Raw genomic sequence first — 24128 nt, 5'->3', positions numbered from 1 at the left:
AACTATCTTATCAGAACGTGATTCGGTTGGCGTCAGAGCTGCCGAGACCACAACTGTAGAAAAGGAGCTAAACCCAGGACAGGCCTTGTACAGTACCTATATAGACAGAGGTATACAAAAACCCGCATATCATACAAGCGCTAAAGTAGGTCCCTGAAAGTATGTATATGTCGACCAGCCACATGGTCCAGCTTTTGGTAGCAACAGTTGATTTTCTGCCAACTGACACCGCCCAAACAAGGATCTGGTCATCTGGTTAGCGCACTGTCCACCCACTAAGGAAGCGCGAGAGACACTGGAAAAATGGGCTGTGAGAGCTGGGGGGAAAGAGCGAGTAGCACAAGGTCCGCTTCGCGCAAGTGGCATTTCTCCCACCGGTTTCTGCTTCTCCCACAAAAACGCTCTCCGCTCGCGATCCGCTCTGAGTCGTCTGTCTCCGTTATCACGCACCCACAAACTGAGCGCCCATTTTCTTGATCGGCAACTGCTTGCGAATCAAGATTTGCGACTTGTCTTCGCGTTTGACGCTCGGAAGCAGCCCATTTTGCCGCTGTCCTGGGGCAGACCCGACCGGCGGGTTTCTAGCTGTTTCCCACCCTCTCTTTCTACCTCTGATTCTCAAACAGCGCTTCTCGACCGTCACCCACGACGACCTCTCCCTTCCTTCTGCGAACCAGACATTCTCCCTATACCGCCCCGATTGGTGCCCAGGGCCATTCCTACGACCAAACTGACTGCCGTTGTCGCTGTCGACGATGGCTGCCGACGACGAAGCATCTGACATGGCCACCTCGAGCCCACCCCTTCTGGCACAACCCGACCACAGCCCCAGCAATGCGTCAAGTCCCCTCACCGAGGTCGAAGACAAGGATGGAGAACCGGATGAGATGGATCTTGACGGGCCGGTGCACAACTCGTCTTCATTAAGCAACGTCAACCTAGACGACGACGACGACAACGGCTCCAGAGCGGCACGATCACACTCGGGATCGGACAACGAAGACGAGTCTGCCCTGTCTGAAGTTGAGCCGGATATCAACGACTCGGAGGCTGAGACTGAGCGTCTTTACGACACGCCCACCAAGGTGAAGAACATCAAGGATAGGGTTGACGCTGAGAGCAGTCCAGAGTCGGTCACAAGCCCAACACAGCGCCTTACTCAGACGCGGGATCGCACCTTCCAAGCTAGCCCGAGCAAGCTGAAGCAGCAACTCCACGCCGACTCTGATGCGGGCGAGGACGACGAGGACGATGATGCGCTCTCTGACGCGGAGGACGAGGAGAACAATGAGGCCGACGGCGAAGAAGAGGCTGCTGCGGACGATCGTGAGACCACGCGGAGCAGTCGGCGACGGTCGCTGGCTGCCAGAGAGCAGTCCAAAAAACTCGGGCAATCGCCTTCCACCGGGGCGAAAACAAAGGAGGATGCAAATGGCGACAAAGAGGACACACCTGCGCCGACGCCCGTGCTTCTCCGCAGCCAGCGCTCCAATTCCGATACGCGCAAACGCAAGCGCTCGCCCACTACGGACCCATCCGAATCTGATCAACCGCTGCGAAAGCGCATTGGTTCTGGCAGCGGTGGCACTGGTCGTGACGCGACAAACCCGATTGCCGAGGACATTGACGGCGAAATTGCGTCTGCTAGAAGGCCGAATGGTGCGACCGACGATGACGTCGCCAAGACAGGAGCCGACGAAAAGGCCGAAGTAGACAATTCGGCAGAAGGTACAAGTAGCGACACGTTCCAGGCTAGAAGGTCAAAGCGTGGCAGCGCCAAGAAGCGCACCAACTCGGACGAGGGCGACGATGATGCGAATGAAGACCAGAACGATGAAGCGTTAGAAGATGGTGACCTGGCCACGGCAGAAGAGGACGCTGCGGGCCATGGGGATGACGAACCGATCGACGGCGACATTGACGAGGAGGCCGAGGCAGCACACCGGAACGAAGAAGAGTGTACGGTTTACCTGATCGGAGAAACGACATCGCTGGAGCAAATGAGGGCAGACCATGCTGACCATTCGATTACTACAGTGGAGAAGAAGAAGGCAGCCCTCGAAAACCTGCACGCAATTGAGAAGCAATTTGCGTCTTTCCGAGACAAGTCCGTACTCCCATCTCATATGCCATTTCCTTGCCTACTTACTTTTGCCATCCGACTGCTAACGATGACAACAGACTCTATCAGGAACGGTTAGACCAACTCAACCAAGAGGAAGAGATGCTAATTGGCGACAACCCGACACACCCTGAATACCTAGCCATGATGCAGTGCGTAAATGAACGACGCGACGAGAAGCTCCGCGTAATCGACGTGGAGTACGACTTCAACCTGCAAACACTCAAGCGCTGGGCCGTGGCTCGACGCAGCCATATCCACGGCCAATACTTCCAGAGTATACGCGAGTCACGCGAACTCGTCCTTGAGGAGCTCGGCCGGCAATGGTACCAGATCCAGCAACAGCGGAGGCGGCACGCGAACACGATCCCCGACTACGGCCTGCAGTTCCCGACGGCAAACACGCAACGGGTCAAGGATGCGATCACATACAACAAAGAAGTGTCCATTCTGTCCGGCATTGCTAAGTATGAGGGCTTCCCTGCTGCGCCACAGATCAAGGGCGCCTCAACAACGCAAGTTGACGACGACCTCGAAGCTATCGCTGTAGGTGTTGCCTCTCTCCTATCACATTAGTCGATCCTACCGCAAAAATTAGACTTATGTACTAATTTCATATTTTCCTTCTCACAGAGGAGCCGGCAAACAGTGCCAACGACGCACATTCCCGCGCAACCCCAACACTCACACGTGGGGCAAAGCCATTTTCCATTCCCAGAACTAGCTGGCAGCGCCGCAGCCAGCTCTATTGTCAATGGTACCAGTTCCAGTGCCAACGGTGGTAGCACCGGCCCAGTGTCGTTCCACAGCCTTGGGGCAGCAGGTCAGCAATTCTTGGCGGACACGCCGTGGGCGAACCCACACCATCCTTCACACCATGTTCAACGACAGCTACAGGGGTCCCCAGTGGCCAAATCCTATCAACCAGCGGCAGTGCCGGCGGCGTCGGCGTCGGCGTCAGCCGTAAGCAGTCCCTTCCCTGGGCAGCAAGCGCCGTCGGCACCAGCACTGCGAAAGCCACTGCCACAGCAGGTGGGAACCGGTAACCATGTGCCGAGTCACCAGAACATGCCATACCAGCACCAGGCACGCATGAATGGCGGCGTTGCACACGGCGACACAACCCAGGCCGGACAGCCGCTGGGACAGATGCCGTCTAAGAGAGAGGCAGCTGCAACAGTGTCGTACTAGATAAGCTACTCTGAGCACCCGTCGGAAATCCGCTCGGAATACGTCTTTTGAGATCCCCCAGGTCTTGAAATCGGTGAGGGTGAGTGTACGGTTCGTCTGGGATTGTGCACTGTCTTTCCTTTCTGTCATGTAGTGTACGGTGCATAGTTTATTTTTCTCGTTGGATTTCCTACATCTTCACTGGCTTGTCTTGTCCTTTGCGCTGCACATATTCTCGTGTTTTTGCTGTTGGCTTTGTGGGAATCGGCGACACGGCCGTGGCCTGACTGCTGTTTCATTATACTTGACTGGGCGGATCTGGGTGGCTTCTTTGTTCTGTAACTATGTTTTGCTTTTGCTGGTGTGCGTCTTTTGACTACTGTTTTGCCTGCTTAGGAGTTGATTGATATTTCAGGGATTGTCATTGTCATTTCTTTTCTGTTTTTAACTTCTCACACGAGACGCAGCGTTTAAATGAATACCACGCCACCGTGCTTTCTAACATGATCAAGCAATGACTGATAACCTTATTCACTTGTCGAAGCTTTTAAGATTGCTTAACAGACGAAGGGATTTATATGTCATGATACGCATACGCCTTGTCTGGGCCGGGCCATTGCACCAGGTTCTCCCCTTCATAAGATGATACAGCGTCGTAGACTGTAGTTTTCAAATCGTTAAATGTTCATTGCCTGGTTACTATCCAATCTAGACGCGTATAGCCACAGCTTTTCATCTATCATTGTATAGCCGAGGTGTATACCGCAGCACGCGTCGAGTGGCCAGGGTATGCAATTGTCGTCCTGGCGCCGTCCGTATCACTTTTTCGCCAACGCCTGTGCTTGTGTTTGTATTTGTGCAGTCTGCTGTGCTTGCTGGGTCCGCTGCTGAATGGATTGCGCTGGCTCGCTCGGAACCTGAACATCGTCAAAGTCGTCCTGGCCGATAACGTGGATCGTGTAGGCATCTGGGCGACCACAACGGTTAGCAACTGGTACTAATTCCACTCCTCAAGTATTGACCCAGGCCGTTTACTTACAGACACCCAGGGCAAAGGAGGAGATACCGAGACCCAGCACTGTGTTCTTGAAAAGGTATGGCCGACGGGCGCGAATGAGGGCCGGCGACTGGCGCATGCGCCGGTCGTAGTAGGAGGAGTGCTCAACGCTACAAAGAGGTGTACGTCAGTAGTGGTCAATAAAATGGGGGATCTCGAAAAGAAACGTACCCAGACATTGCGAATCGTTGTCTTGTGAGGTTGTATTGTAAAGCCAAAGCCGTCTGACGTCTTTGATGGTGCCGTAATGATCGCCTGACGAAAAGTTCCGAATAGGAAGTGTGCAAAGGATGACTAATATTTCGTGGCCAGCTGTAGTATGTAGCATGAGGTAGCATGCAGCTGAACATAGGTAGCATTAAACAATCGAGGTACAATAAACCGACTAGACTGCGCTAGTCCACGTTCAGCAAACTTTTGGCTGTTCCTTGCTGTCGCCCTTACCCTGTCAGTGCGCTTTAGCGCTATGAACCGCGCCCAGATGCGCCAGCACAAACTCGACCTGCATTTTCGTGTGGTGCTCCAGTTTGCGACCTGCGGCCTGAAACTCGTGTACGAAGCCTTTTTAACTTCCTTTTGTTGTTAATTCACGTAACACAACGGTAGCATGCGACGCATGAATACCTCAGAGACAACCTCATTTGGTGTACAACAGCTTTGCCCGTTCTTCCAACTTGCCTCTTCCCCATCCCAACTCTGCCGTCGAACAGGAATAGCAATCAACCAAGAAATGTCGTGACGTCGCCAACGTCTCCTTCCATTCAACGACTTCATTCCCTTCGCACACATTATCGAGTATACACCTCCGCCTCATAGCTGTGTGGGCTCCCTCGAGTTTGTATAGCAACGAGCGACGGATAACCCTGCTGCGGATCTCAATCGCTACGCACATAGCTCCTAGACATCGACAAACCCCAAGGCCTCGATATCCTACCTCTGTGCAGTTTGACAGAAGTCCGGGATAGTGGTCGGCCTTCCCACACGTCGATGCACCGGATTTTTCCTGTTTTCTCCCCGACTACACTCCAACGCGTCCACTTCCAGCCTCCCTCCGAGATCTCGACCTCATCGTCGTATTCAAGAAAGACGCCACCTGGTCGGCCAGGAACAAGAAAAGACGATTGTCATGGCGACGTCAACAGATACTGCGCCTTCGAATGGGGCTCCAACCGGCGCTTCTACCTCGACAGGCAGTGACTATATCCAAGAACAGATCCGCCAGCTAGACGATGCTCGGAAGCTGGCCCTTGCCAATGTCAGCCATTACCCGATGATCGTCCAGGGCATCTTGCCCATCATCAACCCGTCGTCCCTGCCGCAACTGCGCCGATGGGGTGCCGACTTCCTTGCTGAGGCCTTTGCTGCGCCGGCTATGCCGTCCCGTGAGAAAGAAAGCTTGAGTCTCTTGGTCCTCGGGAGCATTAAGGGCATGTTGGAGAATCCCAACGAGGGCCCGCTTGTGCTGCGCAGCATCATCCAAGCCGCTTCTAGCATATATCCACTTGTGATGCGCTGGGTGTAAGTTTCCCTGTTCCTTGTAGCCGCTGCTCCGGAATTTTGGCGCTGGCTCATACTAACGAGACAACAGTATCAACAACTCGTACGACACAGACACTTGGGAGCGCATCAGCGCCATCAAGTCGCACATTCTCCGGTTATGGGAGTCGCCTTCACCTTCGATCCAGATATGCTGCATCAAGTTTGCGCAGCGCGTCGTCCTTGCGCAGACACATGGCGCTAACCTGGATCAACGGCAGCGCGACGGACTCGAAATATCCCTCTTCCTCGTTCCTGCGAACCACCCCCTTCTTGACCCACGGCATCTGGAAGCCGAAGCGACTGGTCTTCTCGACCGTATGCTCGGCGTCTTGCAAGACAACAGCAGCGATGCCCTTATTGTCGATGCCACTCTGAATACACTATCGATCCTGGTTCGCACACGGCCGACAACGGCCAACCGCGCAATCAACGCCATCCTCAACTTCAACCCTCTCAAGCTCGCCAGCTCGTCCATGACTCCGCGGATACGTGTCATGGTCAAGTCGATGGAGAAGACGACACGCATGCTCTTGATCCATCTCATGAAGCGGGATCCGACCAATGCCTTTAACCCGCGGATACAACAATATGTGGAACGCCTGATGCGGTCAAGAGCCGAGCTTCTTGATGACGCAGGGCGGAAGCGGGCACTGGCCGATCAGCAGGCAGCAGGCGATGCCAAGCGACAGAGAGTGGCCAGTGGTGCTGCGGCCTCGCTGCCGCAAGAGATTCCTGCGCTAGCACCAGGGCCACTGAGCCTGGCCGACATTTTTGCCCTCACGAGCAACCCGCAATTGCGGTCGTTCAATGCGTCAAATGTTCCGCTTGAGCTGGCCGCTAAGATAAGTGTGTCAACACTGGCACGGGTTGACCCGCAACTGCTGAGTCTTGCCATTACCGGAATCCGGGACAGACTTACCTTGCTCGAGACATCTGCAACAGGGCTAGCGATGAATCCGGATACTGCACCATTGGACGTGGAAGATGACGATGACGACTACGAGCCAGACTTTACGGCCGCCGAGGACGCCGAGCAGATTCTCAACAAGCTGGATAACGAGATCACAGACAGGGACGTTGCGCGGGTGGATGCGGCATCACTTGCGCTGGGTGCTTTTAAGCTTCCTGCTGCGCCAACACTGTCGTCGGACCAGACCGTGAAAGTGGGGCAAACGACCGTTGCGCGGGTGTTTGATATGATGCAGGCATCTGAAGAAACAGCTGCTGCGCCATCCACAGCCGTTGGAGCGCGGAAGTCGGGCAAGGCAGGCTTGAACCGGGTCGCGGCGACCTCCTACGACAAGGAGGCATGGATTACGATTCTGACGCGTCTCGCAACGCGGTCTGTGAGCGGACTTGAGGATAGCACGAACGACGAGGAGAACCCCGCAACCGAGGAGGCGGAGGATCAAGGGCCGGAAGACAAGAGCAAGAAGCTTGTCAAGAAAGAAGGCACAAATGGCGCTAGTCCGGCCTTGTCGAAGCCAGGGCCAGGTCCCGTTCTCAGTGACAAGGTCCGGGAGTTGCTGTTCCGGTATGTTCTTGAGGACTTCCGGAAACGCATTGATGTGGCTGTCGCGTGGCTGTGTGAGGAGTGGTACAACGATCGTCTTCAGTCGCAGTACCGTGAAGGCGAGGCAAGTGAGAATGACCAAGATCGCAATGGTCAAGACGACGGTCACTACAGTACATGGGTCGTCAAGGTGCTCGATGGGTTCCTGCCCTACCTCCACTCGCAAGACAACAAGGTGTTGACACGGTTCTTGAGCGAGGTGCCAGCCCTCAATGAGGCCCTTTTGCAGCGCATCAAGAGCCTGTGCCGCGACCCGTCCATGGTGCCCGTGGCGCTGACTAGCCTGCTGTACCAGGTTATGATGCGGCCGCCGGCACGGGATCTGACCCTGGACACTCTGCAGGAGATCTGGATTGAGTGTAAGTTTTCTCCTGCTACGAAGCTGATTCACCAATTTGTTGTTGTTGACTGCGCTGACCTATTTAGTCGAGGATGCACGGCCTATGGCTACCAAATTTCTCGACAAGTGGCGTCCTGGATTTGTCCGAGACCATAGCGCACCGGCTGTTGCTGCTGTGTCTGCGGAGGCGCCGCCAGAAGGGCCTCCTGCTAACACGAGTGATGGAACACCAACTGCGGCACCAGCCCCGGCTGTAGAAGCGGCGTCTTGACCAGGGATTGATACTGTGATACTCCCGAACATACTACCGAATGTTTAATGTCTTTCTTTTTTCGGACGGGATATGGATGTTTTTATATACGTGTTTTTACACGAGGTAAAATTTATCATTTGCAAAAGAAACGGGAAAATAATATTCTATTGTCTTCATACTGGCCACCATTTCGCCGCCATTATCAGCCCCGTTTCGGCCCTCCTGTGGTTGCGTAGTTATGGTTTTGTGATTTCGACACCCACTAGTCGCCATCTTGGAAGAGCATATGCTTGTAACGCCGCGCCTCAGCGATGCTGTCGAGGATATCGTCCCGCGCCCGATGCTTGCTCTCTTTGTGGCGTTCTTTTCTTGTTGTCTGGCCCTCGGGTTCTGGTGGCGCCCACCGTTTAACTGCCTCCTTGATCGTGCTCACGTCCAGGATCCGGTAATGAAGGTGATCCATTACACGGTCGTATGGCGCTTTCCGCAGGAATGCTTTGTCGGCATGTACGCTGCTGCCGGCGAGCAGGCCTAAGCGTGGCTTGGGAATAAACTGGCGGATGTACTCCAACAAGCCATCTGCGGCTTCTTCATGTGTCATCGTAGATGCCAGAACGGCGCCTGTGAGGCCACTACGGCCGTGGTGGTCAGTGCACCATGCGTCCATCTGGTCGAGGCGAGCCTTGTCGACGTGGATGACAGCACCCCAGCCGGGATCCTCTCTCGCGGCTTCATTCTTATCTAGCTTGTCGCCGTCGACGGCATCGCCCATCTTGACAAGGTTGAGCTTTCCGTCTGTAATGAAGCAGTAGATTTCTAGGATGACATCATTGTCAGGATCCAGGCCGGTCATCTGTAGAAGGGATTAATATGCATGAAAAATCACAAGGACAAAACGTGAAAACCTGACGCAGCTAATGGCCAATGGACTGGAGGCAAATATGGAACGGGAAACGTTACCTCACAGTCAATCCAGACGAGGGGAAGACTTGGGAGGTTCGCCATGACTTCTATAGGCTTGCGATCGGCCTAAGGCTTTATCCTGGCTCTCTTTTCCCAAGATATAATCATATGTATCTGAGACCGTCTCACGAATAGAACTCTGGTCCCGCGTTTCTAGTAGCGATTCCTTGTCGATTGACCTATCGAGAGGAGACTGTAGCTAGGCAAGTCTGGACTTTCGGGAAGACGACGGGGAGTCAATTAGTTTGTGGGCCAATGGCCGGCTCATTTATGAACACTCAGTCTCGCCGATTCTGCTTGATTTGAGAGAGGCTTTCTGTAGGTCGTATAGATTCTTGATATCTAGGCCGCGTTGATAAGCAGGACCAAACGTCTCCAAAATCCAAAATCCAAATAAAGAACAGAAAAGAAAAAACTTCTTAAACAAAGCTCGTGGTTGTAGGTCGTAATACAAGGTAAGTCAACGCAAGAGAGTGCCTGGTTAGATAGTTGTATGTAAGATGAAGGATACAACCAAGTCGGAAGACCTCTGGGGCCACATGCAGCAAGAGACTACGAATTAACTAAGCTTTGGCATGGCAGCCCAAACCAAATTGGGGAAAGTGGGGATTGTCCAATGGGAAAATGTGTCGCTGAATGGGGAAGTAAGCCGCGAGTTGGGAGCCTATCATAGATATGCCGTTGTGTCGGGCTGTTACCTAGAATACCTAACCCGAGCCAACACCCTGGCGCCCTTTTTGACCCTGTCTGCTGAGGTATCCAATGCCGCCTATTCGTCCGTGCGACTTGTTGTTTTGGGCAGTTGCAACGGTTATCACGGGGTCTAATTCAGGGCGATGCGCAGCCTGCTACCTTCCCTGGTCAGCTATTCTCGCTGCCTGCCTCTTTTGACGATCGCGGCAGAGCCCCAAAGTGGACGGAAGAGAAAAGGAAAAGCGATCGTGAGAGACCAACCCCTCCCCAAGTCAAGTTAGACATAGCGCTATAAGCCACCACCAGGCAGCACAATTGTTACCAACGACGACTAGATGTGAAGTGGCCGATTGCAATTTGACTCCGAGGCCACCTTTTCATTTGAGGGGTAAGCAGCGTACAAAACTCAACAATCAAGACAACGAACATTTGCCAGACGGCTTCAACCACTTTTCGATTCCACATCAACACATTGGTGGCATAATTGCTCCCTACCATAAGAACGATTCCCTGCCAAGGAATTACTGTTGACCCCAAAAACGTCTTTTCCACCTTCCACCAACCACTGCAATGGGTCCTTCCGCTACATCCGCGGCAGCCCAACAGGAAACACGACGCGGCGAGTGGGACGATGGTGGAGATCCCTTGGCGACCAAGGAGAAACCGCCCATGTCCGCCTCGCCTCCTCGCGTCCTTATCATCGGTGCGGGCTCCCGTGGTCGCACCTATGCCGAGACCACAGAAACCGCGAGCAACGGCATCGTTGTCGGTGTGGTTGAGCCCGATACCTACAAGCGCAACGACCTCGGCTTCCGGCACATCTGGGGTGCCAATGGTCGTTCGGAGCCCGCCGAGGGCGAGTCGTTTGCCGACTGGCAGGACTTTGTCACCTACGAGAAACAACGCCGACAGCGCGCGGCGGCGGGTGAAGCGAATGTGCCCGAAGCCGTGGACGCCGTCTTCATCTGCGTGCAGGACGAGATGCACCGGGCAGTGATTGAGGCCATGGTGGGACTGGGCGGCTTGCACATTATGTGCGAGAAGCCGCTGGCCACGTCCATCGAAGACTGTGCGGCCATCCACCGGGCGCTCAAGGCGAATGCGGCCGACGGCTCGGGCAACTTTGGCAGCAAGCACGTTTTCTCCATTGGCCACGTGCTGCGCTACAGCCCCCACAACGTATTGCTGCGCAAGCTGCTGCTCGAGGATCGTGTCATTGGCGACGTCCTCAGCGTGGTGCACACGGAGCCCGTGGGCTGGTGGCACTTCACACACAGCTATGTGCGCGGTAACTGGCGTCGCGAGAAAACATCGGCGCCGAGTTTGCTGACAAAGAGCTGCCACGACATTGACGTGCTGCTGTGGCTGCTGTGCTCGCCCGCATCGTACACGTCGGGGTCCCAGGTCCCGCATTTGCCGTCGACCGTGTCTTCGTCTGGCAGCTTACAACTCTTCCGCAAGAGCCGCAAGCCCGTGGCAGCTGGCAGTGCGACCAACTGCCTTTCGTGCCCAGCCGAGCCTGACTGCAAGTATTCGGCCAAGCGTATCTATGTGGGCGACCAGCTGCGCGGCCTGGGTGCCGGCAACAAGCGCTGGCCGGTGTCGATTGTGCTGCCAGACATTGAAGACTTCGCCTCCCAGGGTGGACACGCCGCTGCACAGGAGGCACTGCTCAAGACACTCTCCGAGGACTACGGTCCAGAGACACCCGACAGCGAGGTGGCCAAGCGCAACTGGTTTGGCCGGTGCGTGTTTGAGAGCGACAACGACGTGTGCGACGATCAGGTGGTGACCGTGACGTGGGACGAAGACCCGCTGCTGAAGGATGGTGGTTCCGACGCGGCAGTCACCTCTGCCAACCCCGTCGCCGATCGGTTGCAGCACCGGGGCGCCAAGACGGCCACGTTCCACATGGTGGCCCAAACAAAAAAGCTATGCGATCGGTATACGAACCTCTACGGTGTGGACGGCGAGATCTATGCCGACCAAGAGACGATCACTGTAGAGGACTTCAAGACAGGTTTAAAAACGGTGCACCGGCCACCAATGGAAAGCAAGGGACATGGCGGTGGCGATGCCGGCTTGACACGGCAGTTTATTCTGGCGGTTGACCAGGTCAAGAACCACGGGTGTGTTCCGGAGAAGGCGCAGCGCGAGATTATCGGGTGCACGATGGAGGAGATTATTCGCAGCCATGCTCTCGTATTCTGCGCCGAAGCGGCACGGAACGGCAAGACTGTCGTGGACTGGGCGCCGTGGTGGGAGAAGGAGGTCGAGAGCCATCTTGCTTGAATTTTGTATGGGGATACTGTATGGACAAGGAGGAGCTGCTCCTTGACAATAAGGATGTTGCAGGTGAAGGTTATCCGGAGACATTTTGACTCTCAGTGGGAAGCCATATCATCATGACAAAACTGAGCTTCACTTTGTTTCGTACTATGCCAGGGCGAAGAATACAACCGTGCCCTTGAGACAAGTTGGTCTGCCGTATGCTTCTATTGAGTCGACAACTTGCACTTGCTCTGTACCCACGACCTCGTTGAGCATATGCTGCGCCGTGTGATTTGATGGCCATTCCATACAATTAATGCCAGCAAATTGTATGCTGAATTGGATGAGCCGGCCACATTTCTACTTCTACCTGTTTCTTTCCAGACTATTGCAAAAGAAAAAAAATATTGTCTTCACTGTGGATCTGTATGTGGTAATGCAGAAGTGGAGGAAGTCGTGAGCTCAGGCGAAGCGAGCCCCGCATCTGACCGCTTCTGGGCATAAAATCTGACGACTTGTAGGGGCAGGGGCCCGGCCAGGTGTCTAGCGACGGCGGTTGCAACACGCGGGACGGCGGCCGATTATGTTCCTCGCCTATTTTTTTTTTTTTTTTCATCTTTGTATTCCACCGTATTGAATTATTATTCTTTTTTATTTCACCTTGAACATCACAATCCTAAGAGGTTGCCATATCACCCGACCTGGAATAGCGATTCATGATTGAGCGCCTGTGTTCACATAACTCATGGTGTGACCTCGGCAGGGTCTAACAGACACTTTAATCCAGTCAACTTAGCAGGTCCTCACCGACATGTAAGATACAATGCGCCACAACTCGCCAGCTTTGTGAGCGACCACGCCACCACGCTAACGATGGCGGAGGGCTCAGAAGAGCACTAATAAAACTCCGGGAGACCTATCAGTGGAGTTGCCGAGGACATCAAATTGTTTACTCATCTTTTTGCACCCCAATTAACTTTCTCGGCCATTTTCTTCCCGCTGTCAGTCATGGCATCCCGCGCTCCTCTACCCCAATTCGTTTTTCATTTTGCCGAGCATTCGAAATATCGCGTAATACCGACGTTGTTTGTTATCATGGTGGCCAGTGACATGGGAAGAACATTATGCTCTTGGTAGAGGGACGGAGAACGGTAAATACTGCATCAGAGCAACGTGTGATGGCCAAATCTGTGTACGATTTAATAGCACGTCGGTGGGAAACAGATGACGCCGACTGATATGACTAGTCTCTCTGAGAAAGAATCTGGAGGGGAATATACCAAGAAAAAACGTCAATAAATAAAGCAAAAACAGTAACCTTAAATGATAGCTGAACTGGAAAGGCCGCCGTGCGCCAGCTGAAAATTAGACTATCGGCTTGTTGATAGGGGACATGGACAAATGTGTCCAAGACGGGAAACTAGCCTGGACAGCGTGTTGGTTTCTTCGTTTTGGAAGGACAGTGAATGCACCTGTGTACGCTCCAAGAACCACCACTTGACTATTTGCCCTTTCCATCCTTCACGGCTAGGTGGTGATGACTTGTCTCGATATGTAGGCAGACAAGTACACCACCATACAAGTCCTCTTCTCGTTTTGCACCATATTCCCTTTTGGGATCGTCTTGGGATTTTGAATTTTAGAGTGCTCATAGATTTCTCATCGATGCCGACTTCCCTTTCGCCCAGCTTATGTCCTGTCTCCATCGGGTGTTTTTCTTGTTCTGTCGCACTGCTTTTCATTCCCCGCTCGTAGTCTCATTTTCTCATCATCCTCCGCTCCTCGGCAACACACTACGAGCAACTGGCACTGCCCGTCTTAGTACCGCTTATCCAAAGACCTGTTGGGCCCCTGTCCATTTTCTGTTTTATTTACTTGCTAATGGTTTTCGCTTCTCAACCAGACGGTATAATTTTGTTGACCTTTCGTCATATTAAGTATTTAATTTTTTTTTAAATTTCCATTATTCTAATCATTCACTCTTTATTCTCGTTGATTCTGTATATCTTTTCCACTCACGATTTTTTCCCTTTTAAATGTCAAACAGCTAGCCGACATTTTCTACAGACACAATGACTCGATAGCCTCACGCCCAATTTCATATCAACTTCATCGACCCCGAATACACAAAAACAACACCTGCCCGTACCTACCGCCACTTGTACACCAATTAATATAGCGCGGCCCTCCTCACATAATGGTCGATCTGGAGTCCGGCCAGTTACCGGCCGGCACAACGTCGACTGCATTCTTAGGACTGGACGATGAGCAATTGGCCAGCCGTTCAGTCCGTAGTAGCGACTCAGCTACGGTTGAGGGTGTTGGCATTGCTGGAGGCCATGCTCCGGATGACGCCATGGTCGACATGAATTCCGGAGAAGTCGACAACGAAAAGCTTCCCGCAGAAGACGGCAACAACACCGATGGCTCCAATGCCCTGCCGCTGACCGTTGATGCCGAGGGCAATCCTGTCGTCTGGGACTGGGCCACTGATCCGGCAAACCCCTATAACTGGTCCAAGGGCCGCAAGTGGGCACAAGTGGCCAGCTTTGCAAGCGTCGGTTTCACAACCTCCGTCGGCACCTCCATCATGAGCCCTGCTCACACCGATCTCATGCTTGAGTTTGGCGTCAGCAGTACCGCTGCTATTCTGCCGCTGACGTTTTATGTTTTGGCACTCGGCATTGGTCCCGTCGTCATTGGTGGGCCCTTGTCCGAGCTTGTCGGCCGTCACCGTATCCTACTGTTCGGGAACCCCATCGGCCTACTCTTCACAGTGGGTGCTGCTCTTGTCCCTACATCGTCCCTCGCCGGTCTATGCGCCCTGCGCTTCTTCGCCGGCTTTGCCCTGTCGCCCAGTCTGGCTATCGCCTCGGGCGTGCTCACCGAGACGTTCCGCCCTGTTGAGCGCGGTCTTCCTGTGGCCTGTTTCATCGTGACACCCTTCCTGGGTCCCGGCATGGGGTAAGTGTTGTGGCTAAAATTTTGCTTGGTTATTTGTGCTGCCTTTGGATATCGCCCAGCTAACTGTCCAGTCCTGTCCTCGGTGCCTTTGCAACCCGTAAAGGCTGGCGCTGGACTGAGTGGACCATTGTCTTCTTTGCCGCATTCTCCATGCTCGTAACGATTGCGTTCGGTCGCGAAACCTACCACCCGGTCCTCAAGCGCTGCCGCGCCAAGGAGCTCGGCATTGCTCTTCCCGCCGAGGACCGTCGTCCCCACATAACCTGGCCGCAGCGCATCCACGGTTTCCTCACTGTCGGCCTCATCCGCCCCCTGCACATGCTGGTCGCCGAGCCCATCGTTGGCCTATCATGCCTCTATGTGGCCTGCGAGTTTGCCACTCTCTTCAGCTTCTTCGCCGCTGTGCCCTATGTCTTCCAAGTCAAGTACGGCTTCGGCCGTGAAGAGAGCGGTCTCGTCTTTGTCAGCATCATCGTTGGCTCCGTTCTGGGTCTGCTCACCGTGATTCTGACGGACGTCTTCATATATAAGAAGCGCCAGGTACCGCGCTTCCACCCGAACTCGCCGCCGCCCGAGCACCGCCTGTACGCTGCCATGATTGGCAGTTTCGGCCTGCCGATCGGCCTTTTCTGGTTCGGCTGGTCTGGCTACCACCGTGCCCACTGGATCAGCACCGTTCTCGCCATTGTGCCGTTTGCATGGGGCAACATCTGCATCTTTATCAGCCTTATGCAGTATATGGGCGACACCTTCACCGGCTCCATTGTCGCCAGCAGCGCCAGCGCCAACAGTCTGGCCCGCTACTCGCTTGCCAGTGTCTTCCCGCTCTTCACAATCCAGATGTATGAGAAGCTCGGCATCAACTGGGCAAGCAGTCTTCTGGGGTTTGTCGCTATCGCGCTCCTTCCAGTACCGTGGCTGTTCTTCAAGTTCGGAGAGCGCATTCGCGCACACAGCCGGTACACGTAGATGGGACATGTTTGTGAGCGCTTGAGCGCTTTGAGTTAAACGTTGTAGCTTGTGGTTCGTCGGCTGTGCATTGCGTGTTGTATTCTGTAAATAGGCCTGTATTCCTTTTCTTGCTATTTAGCTTGTTCTTTGCTTTTCTCCATTCGTACTCATTCTGAACGACTCTCTTCCAGCGATTAGCATGTCTTGTTAAAACGAAGCACTTCCTGTACCCAGCATTTTAATTCGATAGACCGGTGTGAATTGACAGCTTCAAGAATTTGAAAGGAATTGGTGTTTCACATATCGCGTTTCACCGATAACGTATGTGTTGTTGTTGCTCCTTGGCGCTTTATCGCGTTGATTGGGCGGTGCGATCGTTCCTTCCGAAAACTCTGAGCGCATCGTGTTCACCCCTGGCCAGAAATAGCAGTCACGAAATTATGAAAGAGGAAGGAAATAGCTGAAAGCCAACGTAAGGGAAAGGGGAAACAAAGGTCTTTGTTCTAGAATCTCGTGAACCTCACTTCTTCACAGTTTTTGTCCGTCCTCTTCCCACCCTCTCCGGGTCCTCCCGCCTGCTCGGCGCGAGTTTTCAAATCCCCCTTTGCCATTTGGAGCTGATATTCAGGTGCTTTTTCGTCCTCTGTGCCGTACTAGCCCCCCTTCCCGCCAATAGGTCAGTTAGCAAAGACGTTAATCAGTGACAGGAAAACAACAACAACGCTTCCCAACGAAGTAAGTGGTCAAACGACAGCAGTTCTTGGCGTTACGCGTCCTCGCCAGTATTCTTCGATGCGATAACCTGTCCACAACGTCATGTTGTGCTTTGGCTCGTAACGCTTCAATGTGGAAAACTGTTTTGACTATCAAAGCTTTCCTCTTGGCCCAGGATTCAATTTGCAGAGTGGCAGTATGGGCAACAATGCGAATCAGCCAACACGGCGTTGTTTCTTGGTTAGACTGGCCACCCGCTTGGCTATTAAGTGCATTCATGCCCGGACACAAGTGGTCAGTTAAACACGGGAAACATGTCTCTGCGAAAGCAGGGAGCCAGCCCTGTCCAGGTCCAGTTTATGAATTCTACTTCCGATCTGCGCTAGGAGACAGATACCCCAGTTTCCTTGTTTCTCCTGTCTGCCCTTTTTCCAGTTCAGGTTTTCCACAAGTCCTGTTTTGCCATCTTTCCGTCTGGGCCTGCCGTCAAGACTTCCTCCACTTCCCCAGCCAGAGGTCACGCTACTTTAACCTTTTACCGTGCCATTCTTGCGCATGTGCACATTCATGGCCTGGCTGCTTTCTTCGTCACGTTGGTTGCTTTTCCTCATTGTCTCTCCACTTTCCCTCGCCCTTTCCGTCGCGTTGTCCACTTTGTGACGCCTCGCACCCCTCCCTTTGGAGTAACCGTCGCACCTCTGTCTGAAATAAGGAGAGGAGAGACGGAAGAAAGGGCCTTCAAAAGTCTCACCAGAACCACTAGAACGAAGTCTTCTATGAATCGCAAGGAAGGACGACTACACAACTAAACACCTCCCGAACATAAAAAGGTCCGGATTATTTGGACAGTGAGGGCGCTGCACCAGCCGCCGATCCCTCGGCATGGCTTGCTCGATCTAGCGACTCGTCCTTACCCGTTTCTTTACTTTTTTTTTTTTTTTTTTTTTTTTTTTTTTGTTGATCGTTGTATTCATGTGCTTGACTCCTCTTTACTCCTCAGTACTCCTTACTTTAACATCTTTGGTCGGCGTGGCCACGCTCGCTCTACTTCGCTCACTTCTCCTTTTGATTTATTCTTATTCTTATGTTCCTTTTCTTTCGCTCTCGAGGACGTTTTTCCCACTCTTATTCCTCTTCCTCTCTGCGTCCCCTTTTCACAGACACCGTCGACAAAATGCGACGAAGAATATCCCCAGTCCGCCACCGGCGCTACTGGACGCGCCCAGGCGTCGTTGTCATCGTCCTTCTTGCTGTCTGCTACTACTTCCTCCCCTATGACAGTACATTGCGGCTATCCGTGCGCTTCAACTCACAACGCGTTGTGAATACATTTGCACAGCCCCCACAGTCCCTTGAAGCCTGGACACTTGCGCCATTAGGGAACGCGACAAGCTTTTCGAACTCTTTACCGGGGAGCGGACGTTACCTCCCCGCCCTCTATGACGATGTCGGTGTCATCCTCAAGACCGGCTATGGCACACAGCATCGCGTAAGCGCCCAGATCGAGGCCCTTGGCTTGCGGCCACACACAGTCGATGGCAACAATATGATTGTGATTGGGGATTGGGCGGGTGAGGTGGTATACGGAGACAAGGGTGAGCAGATCTTTGTGCACGACGTCATTGCACCGGTCCTTGATAGCGGCATCCTGGGCTCGCGAGCAAACTGCGCTCGGGCGGAGAAATACCGGGCACTGGCCGCGGCAGTACATGCCGGTGATGACGTGGAGGCCATGCGGATCAGCAAGTCAGACGGGTGGGAACTGGATGCTATGAAGGTGAGGACACGGGACTCTAGCAGCGGTCCTTTTTTTTTTTTTTTTTCTTTCAAAGGCTAACATCCGTCACCTCAGTTTATACCCGGCCTTGAACTTGCATACCAGACCATGCCAAACAAGAACTGGTACCTCCTACTCGACGATGACACGTTTGTGATTCCGTCATCATTGCGCCTTCTGCTTGCACATCTCGACCATTCCGTACCCCACTACATCGGTAACGCTGTTGGTGATTTCCGGGGACGGTTTGCTCATGGCGGTTCGGCGATTGTCCTCTCGCGGGAAGCCGTCACTCTGCTTCTGGGGAGCGGCAGCAGTCGAGTACTAGCGGTGGCGGCCGCGGCAGCGGCCTCGAACAGACAGCAAGGCATCACCACCAATTCTTACAAATCCGGTCTGGCTCCGCCACTTCTACACCAGGCATATGTCGACTCCATAACGGAAACCTGGGGTGACAAACTACTAGCAACCACATTGATGAGGGTCGGCGTGTATCTTGACGAGCGGTTTGCTCGTCTGTTCAACGGAGCGCGCCCTCGTGCCACGCGCATAAGTGCTGACCGCTTCTGCATGCCGCTCGTGTCGTTCCACGCGCTCGCAAAACCAGAACAGATGCGAAGCGTTGGCGCCGTGTTTCGGCAGATCGACCGGGGACAGCGCGGTGGTACGCCCAGCGACGCTACATCTCCGGGCTTCCTCGCTCCGCCCATTGCCTGGGGTGATCTCTGGGCCCTCTATGGACGGCCCACGGTGGCAGCACTGCACCACCAGCCGATCCACCGTGGACGTGATTTTGTTGGTGCTCCGGGCGATGATTCGTCTTCGTCGGCGCTCGTGACGTCCGTCACCGAGAATGTCGGCTCGCCCGAGGCATGCCGAGTGCTGTGTGCCGGCGACGATGGCGAGGGCGATGATGCGATGGGCGCCGATGGCTTCCAGAGGCGCTTCGCCGGCCTCTACTCGTACAACAGCAAGTGTCTCGCGTGGACATGGAACGCCGGAGAGCAGACGTGCACCACCAGCCCCTGGTTTGTTGTTGGCGAAGACGAGAGTACTGGCGTCGCACCCCCCTCGGCCGAGCCAGCATCGTCAACGACCGAGACCACGTCGACCAAGTATTCGGGTGTCAACGTGGCCCTATTACGGCAGCTCGTGGGACGATGTGGCCAACGCGACGGCGTGTCGTGGACTGAGCGCGGAGACAAGTATGAATTTCGCTACAACCCCAGCGGTACCCTGTGATCTGGTGCTGTCGGTGTCTCGGAGTCGTCAATCAGCGGCATATTGATTCATTTTGTTTACTGTGTATTTTTGAAATCTTAGCGGAACATCTTTGGGGTGCTTTTGGGGTGCTTCCGGGTATTTTTGGTCTCGGTCTTAGTACATATATTTTTGGATACCCCGATTTGGGCCGGCGTATGGTAGTAATAGAAAACAATTCTTTGTAGTGGCATACGAGGAGGAAGTTGTTTCCACATGCAGTCGTCTCGTGAACAACATAAAGCCCACACCTCTTCGCTGCACGAATTGATGATCAGACATGTGCTGATTGTGTAAAGCGACCAATGACGAGAGCATACAGCTGGCCACCATGCTCCATTATTTTCAAACTCATTTTGTCAGATAACTAATTGACAGTCAATCCGTTGCCAGCTTTCGGGATCGCAACTCAGAACTACCGAGAACAGCTCTGATGTCTTGGGGCATCTTGTCGTTATACGCGCGATTGGTGGCTTTGCTTGGTCCGACAGCATCATGTGAAAACGCCAGAGGTTCTCCAGCTGTTTGTTCTCCACAGTAATCTATTATTAGGCTTGATGCTTCCTACACTCGTTCATGTAGTGTGGATATCAGCGATAGCGACTATTAGACGCAACCACCGTCGTTAAAAACACCGATGGAGAGCGCTGTAAACGCCAGCCAAGCTGGGTAGACCTATCGATAGGGCTTGGGCGGTCGTATGGACGTGACAAAATCGAATCCTGAAAAGGCACAGCTACCAAGGTGTGTTCTGTCTGCGTCTTTTGATTAAGATTGCCGAGAGCATCTTGTCTGTCGAGCTATGACGAGGTCCCGTTGCAAAGAGGGATGATGCCTTGCTCCGCTGGGCGGTCTGGAGCCGGACGTACAATTTGCGGACACCACGTCGGCTGATCACGCCTTTGGTACGTCAAAGGACATTGCGAAGGGTGGTTTCCTGGCGCACATGAAGGGACAGAGCCTGAGACCTCAACGGACTCGGTAAGGAATGCTTCCAATAGTGGTAGCAGCACGAAGAAGCGCAGCTCAAGCGAGACTCAGCCAAGGTCCGGAGAGAGCAAGATTTTATTGTCCTGCCGATGGTAACATACGCCACACAACATGACAACATTTGCTTCATTTCGTTCAGTGCGAAATTCTTAACAGACAAGCTTCACATTTGCACCGAGTAGGTACCATCTAAACATATTTTCATTTGACATTGGTTAATGTAAATACCGCCATAAATCCAAAGAGCAGGCTTTTACCAAAACCAGATCTCATGCACTAGTTTACCCATAATTCATAATTCACATATAAGGAAGTCTTCTTCTTCGCACCGCTATATAATTTTAGTTCGTATCAAGGTATTGTCAACATATCTCTCTCTCTCTTTATTGCAGTCAGTTCACATAAAATACACCACCTAGCTCAGACGTCGTGTAAGCCTGAGCCAATCAAGAGCCGCCAAAATTGCCTCAACATGTCAGGTGACTTCCCGCGCAAATAATTCCAACTCTGACGTCAAAGGACGTACACTCGTGGCTGTCAGGCTGTGTCGCAAATGGGAAACCCCACCAAAAATAGACCCACAACACCTGCTTCAGTGATGCGCAGCACACATTCCAGTTCCTGCCCCGGATTCGGCTGTTCCAGTTGTCTCAGTCGCAACTTTGCTGGCCGCCAACCTTGTTTTGTCAGGTATCGTCGTCATCGCCGCCAGTCCTATTTGATGTCTACTTCTTTCTCATCCTTTCCATTTCAATCGTGACAGATTTTGTTCTTTTGTGTCTTACTATTTTCACTCACACTTCTGTTCGATTTTCAGGCACTACTTAACTGCCCTTCCACCTCCTCACAGGCCTTCATCCGTACCTTCCTCACGCGACAATACTGACGACGTGCTCACCGCCGAACCCACTTTACGACCCGCTCTTCCTTCCCTGCAGAGCCACACGCGACCAGCCACTACCAGCCAAGCACCCAACCGCTAAAACACTGTCCGGAGTACTGCATTGTGCTCCGTGGGCTTAACGTCCTGTTCCCCTCAACAAAAAAAAATCGTCACTCCGAACCAATTTAAGGTCATTGCAGCTCTCAACATCTTGTCACGAAACCGTTTTCCACCGAGCCTCACCAAACCCAACTATCTCCTTTCAAAATATGGATACGTCCCAGCAATCCCCTGCGGCCCAAGCAAGCGGCAGTAGCTGGACCTCGTTCGTCAAGGTAAGCAATGCGCCCCCGCCCTGTATAGGACGATAAGACACAAAGACAGTTCTCCTGCCATCCTACGACATACTACGACTTCATTTTGCTAACACTGAAACCGTCTCCACAGTCCATCGCATCGTTCAACGGCGACCTCTCCAGTCTGACAGCCCCGCCTTTTATTGTCTCCGCCAAGAGTCTGACCGAGTTCAGCTCGTACTGGGCCGAGCATCCCGCCTTGTTCTCCGCCCCCGCCCACGAGCCCGACCCGGAGAAGCGTGCTGTCCTGGTGCTCAAGTGGTTCCTTGCCTGCCTCAAGCAGCACTATGCCAGCCGCAGCGAGCAGTACGGCAATGAGAAGAAGCCGCTCAACCCCTTCCTCGGCGAGCTGTTCCTCGGCACGTGGGAGGACGATGCTGCGTCCCCAGAGGCCCCCAACGGCTCTGGTACCACCGAGCTGGTCAGCGAGCAGGTTAGCCATCATCCACCCGCCACCGCCTATAGCATCACCAACGTGCCCACTGGCGTCCACCTTGAGGGCTACAATGCCCAGAAAGCCTCGTTCAAGAGCACCATCATCATCAAGCAGATCGGCCATGCCGTCCTGACTGTGCCCGTCCCCAGCAGTAAGGGTGGCGCTAGCGATGCCGAGCCCGACAAGTACCTCATCACACTCCCCGGCCTGCACATTGAGGGCCTCCTGTTCGGCGCGCCCTTTGTTGAGCTCGATGGCTGCTCCTACATTACATCGTCCACTGGCTACACGGCCCGCATCGACTACAGCGGCAAGGGCTGGCTCAGCGGCAAGAAAAACAGCGTCACCGCTGTGCTGTACCCGACCGGCCGTGAGAAGGAGGTTCTGTACAACGCGTCGGGCCAGTGGACTAAGGCGTTTTCGATTCACAAGGGCCCTGCCAAGTCCAACAGCAGCAGCACTCTCGTCACCACCTTCGAACCTGCTCAGTCCCCGACTCTGCCTCTCCACGTGCAGCCGATCGAGAAGCAGCACCCCCTTGAGAGCCGCCGCGCGTGGCGGAATGTCGCTGCCGCTGTGGCCAAGGGCGACCTTGACACGCTGAGCGCTGAGAAGACCAAGATCGAGAACGCCCAGCGCGAGATGCGCGCCAGCGAAAAGGCCGAGGGCCGTGCATGGGAGCGCCGGTACTTCTCTGTCGTGCCAGAAGGCGAGTCCGACCCTGTCCTCGATAGCCTGGCTGCGAATGTCGGGCTTCACCCGAACGGTGATAGTGACAAAACGGGCGGCCTGTGGCGGTTCGACCGTGCCAAGGCAGAGGCGGCCAAGAAGGCGGCGCCGCTCACCGAAGCCGAGGCCAGCAAGATGGCCGAGGAGTTCCTTGGTCAGCGTGAATAGGAGACGCGTAATATCACCGTCAGAAAGCGTATTAATTCGGGCTCACATGAAGTGTACTAAAAGCATACGTAGCAGCGCTTTTTTGCATAATTGGGTTTGGCATAAGTGTATGTCTTGGTTTGATCTTGTCTTGAGTTTTATTTTATTCAGCTTTGAAAACATGGGTGTAATAACTTTTATTGCTAATGCCACTTTGTTTTGCGCGTTACTTTACTAATAATCAAGAAATCGATTGAAATTGAGGCACAATATATGTTTTGTCCCTTCATGTCAGCATTTCTTTTTATTTTTTGGTGATTGTTAATGCGTCGCATACCAAGTCGCTTCGTGAATCGTACAGTTAATAATGGGCTGATCTGTCCCCGACGAGACCCGAATCAGTAGCATTACGAAGATCGAGAAATAGGAAACTCCATGGTTACAATACGACAATTTACTCTAGTACGTAAATTGCTCGGCTTGAACGTGGCCACAGACACCATTCTAGATGACGATTTTGCGCGAAATGGATGGAAGTGAGCTCTATACATGGAATGGGAAGAAACGAGGAGTGCTTGGCCTCTCTAAAGATTAGCACGGTCATGAGCATGGCCTTTACGGCGCTGCCCGTGAGCGCAGTTATCCTGTGCTTGTAGCTGTTGTCGAATATGCGGTCGACCCTCTCTTATAGGAGCATACTAAGCAAGCACATCGTGAACGACAAAAACTAGGAAAAGCGTCAGAAACCTGCATTTTCCAATGTCATCGTGTCTGGCACTCTCATACGCCCCAGCCTCTTATGGTAATACCAGCAGCCGATCTCACAAGCTCTTGAAAGCGATGAAGAGGCAGCATCGTTTCAACTACTCAAATTCGCTGGGTGAGACGCCGAAGTGACAAGCTCCATAACGAAGAGGAAGAAATGCAGGTAGCAGCAGAA

General features: G+C 53.4%; 8 protein-coding genes across 8 annotated transcripts; 6 read left to right on the top strand and 2 right to left on the bottom strand.

Moving 5' to 3' along the window:
- Nucleotides 1-755: 755 nt before the first annotated feature.
- Nucleotides 756-3313, top strand: SPBR_08164 (transcriptional regulatory protein; the record flags this gene model as incomplete). Its single annotated transcript, XM_040766402.1, has 4 exons — nt 756-2107; nt 2182-2668; nt 3020-3085; nt 3110-3313. 4 exons carry the CDS (start codon nt 756-758, stop codon nt 3311-3313), a joined length of 2109 nt encoding a protein of 702 aa, XP_040614309.1.
- Nucleotides 3314-4110: 797 nt separating this feature from the next.
- Nucleotides 4111-4528, bottom strand: SPBR_08749 (uncharacterized protein; the record flags this gene model as incomplete). Its single annotated transcript, XM_040766987.1, has 3 exons — nt 4111-4259; nt 4332-4459; nt 4521-4528. The coding sequence occupies 3 exons, from the start codon at nt 4526-4528 to the stop codon at nt 4111-4113; spliced, it is 285 nt and encodes a 94-aa protein (XP_040614308.1).
- A 947-nt stretch (nt 4529-5475) lies between these two features.
- On the top strand, nt 5476-8072 carry SPBR_08156 (symplekin; the record flags this gene model as incomplete). The annotated part of the gene is made up of 3 exons (XM_040766394.1): nt 5476-5867; nt 5938-7820; nt 7888-8072. 3 exons carry the CDS (start codon nt 5476-5478, stop codon nt 8070-8072), a joined length of 2460 nt encoding a protein of 819 aa, XP_040614307.1.
- Nucleotides 8073-8316: 244 nt separating this feature from the next.
- Nucleotides 8317-8907, bottom strand: SPBR_08715 (oligoribonuclease; the record flags this gene model as incomplete). The annotated part of the gene is made up of 1 exon (XM_040766953.1): nt 8317-8907. The coding sequence occupies one exon, from the start codon at nt 8905-8907 to the stop codon at nt 8317-8319; it is 591 nt and encodes a 196-aa protein (XP_040614306.1).
- A 1373-nt stretch (nt 8908-10280) lies between these two features.
- On the top strand, nt 10281-12002 carry SPBR_08342 (uncharacterized protein; the record flags this gene model as incomplete). The annotated part of the gene is made up of 1 exon (XM_040766580.1): nt 10281-12002. The coding sequence occupies one exon, from the start codon at nt 10281-10283 to the stop codon at nt 12000-12002; it is 1722 nt and encodes a 573-aa protein (XP_040614305.1).
- A 2176-nt stretch (nt 12003-14178) lies between these two features.
- SPBR_08338 (uncharacterized protein) lies at nt 14179-15914 on the top strand (the record flags this gene model as incomplete). Its single annotated transcript, XM_040766576.1, has 2 exons — nt 14179-14945; nt 15017-15914. The coding sequence occupies 2 exons, from the start codon at nt 14179-14181 to the stop codon at nt 15912-15914; spliced, it is 1665 nt and encodes a 554-aa protein (XP_040614304.1).
- A 1870-nt stretch (nt 15915-17784) lies between these two features.
- SPBR_08305 (uncharacterized protein) lies at nt 17785-19629 on the top strand (the record flags this gene model as incomplete). The annotated part of the gene is made up of 3 exons (XM_040766543.1): nt 17785-17890; nt 17990-18387; nt 18463-19629. 3 exons carry the CDS (start codon nt 17785-17787, stop codon nt 19627-19629), a joined length of 1671 nt encoding a protein of 556 aa, XP_040614303.1.
- A 2160-nt stretch (nt 19630-21789) lies between these two features.
- Nucleotides 21790-23209, top strand: SPBR_08441 (uncharacterized protein; the record flags this gene model as incomplete). Its single annotated transcript, XM_040766679.1, has 2 exons — nt 21790-21855; nt 21968-23209. 2 exons carry the CDS (start codon nt 21790-21792, stop codon nt 23207-23209), a joined length of 1308 nt encoding a protein of 435 aa, XP_040614302.1.
- Nucleotides 23210-24128: the final 919 nt, after the last annotated feature.

The sequence above is a fragment of the Sporothrix brasiliensis genome (assembly GCF_000820605.1).
Source record: "Sporothrix brasiliensis 5110 chromosome Unknown Cont22, whole genome shotgun sequence".
Classification (NCBI taxonomy): domain Eukaryota; kingdom Fungi; phylum Ascomycota; class Sordariomycetes; order Ophiostomatales; family Ophiostomataceae; genus Sporothrix; species Sporothrix brasiliensis.
Note: the sequence above shows the minus strand (reverse complement) of the source record. Positions and strands in the feature narration are given on the sequence as shown.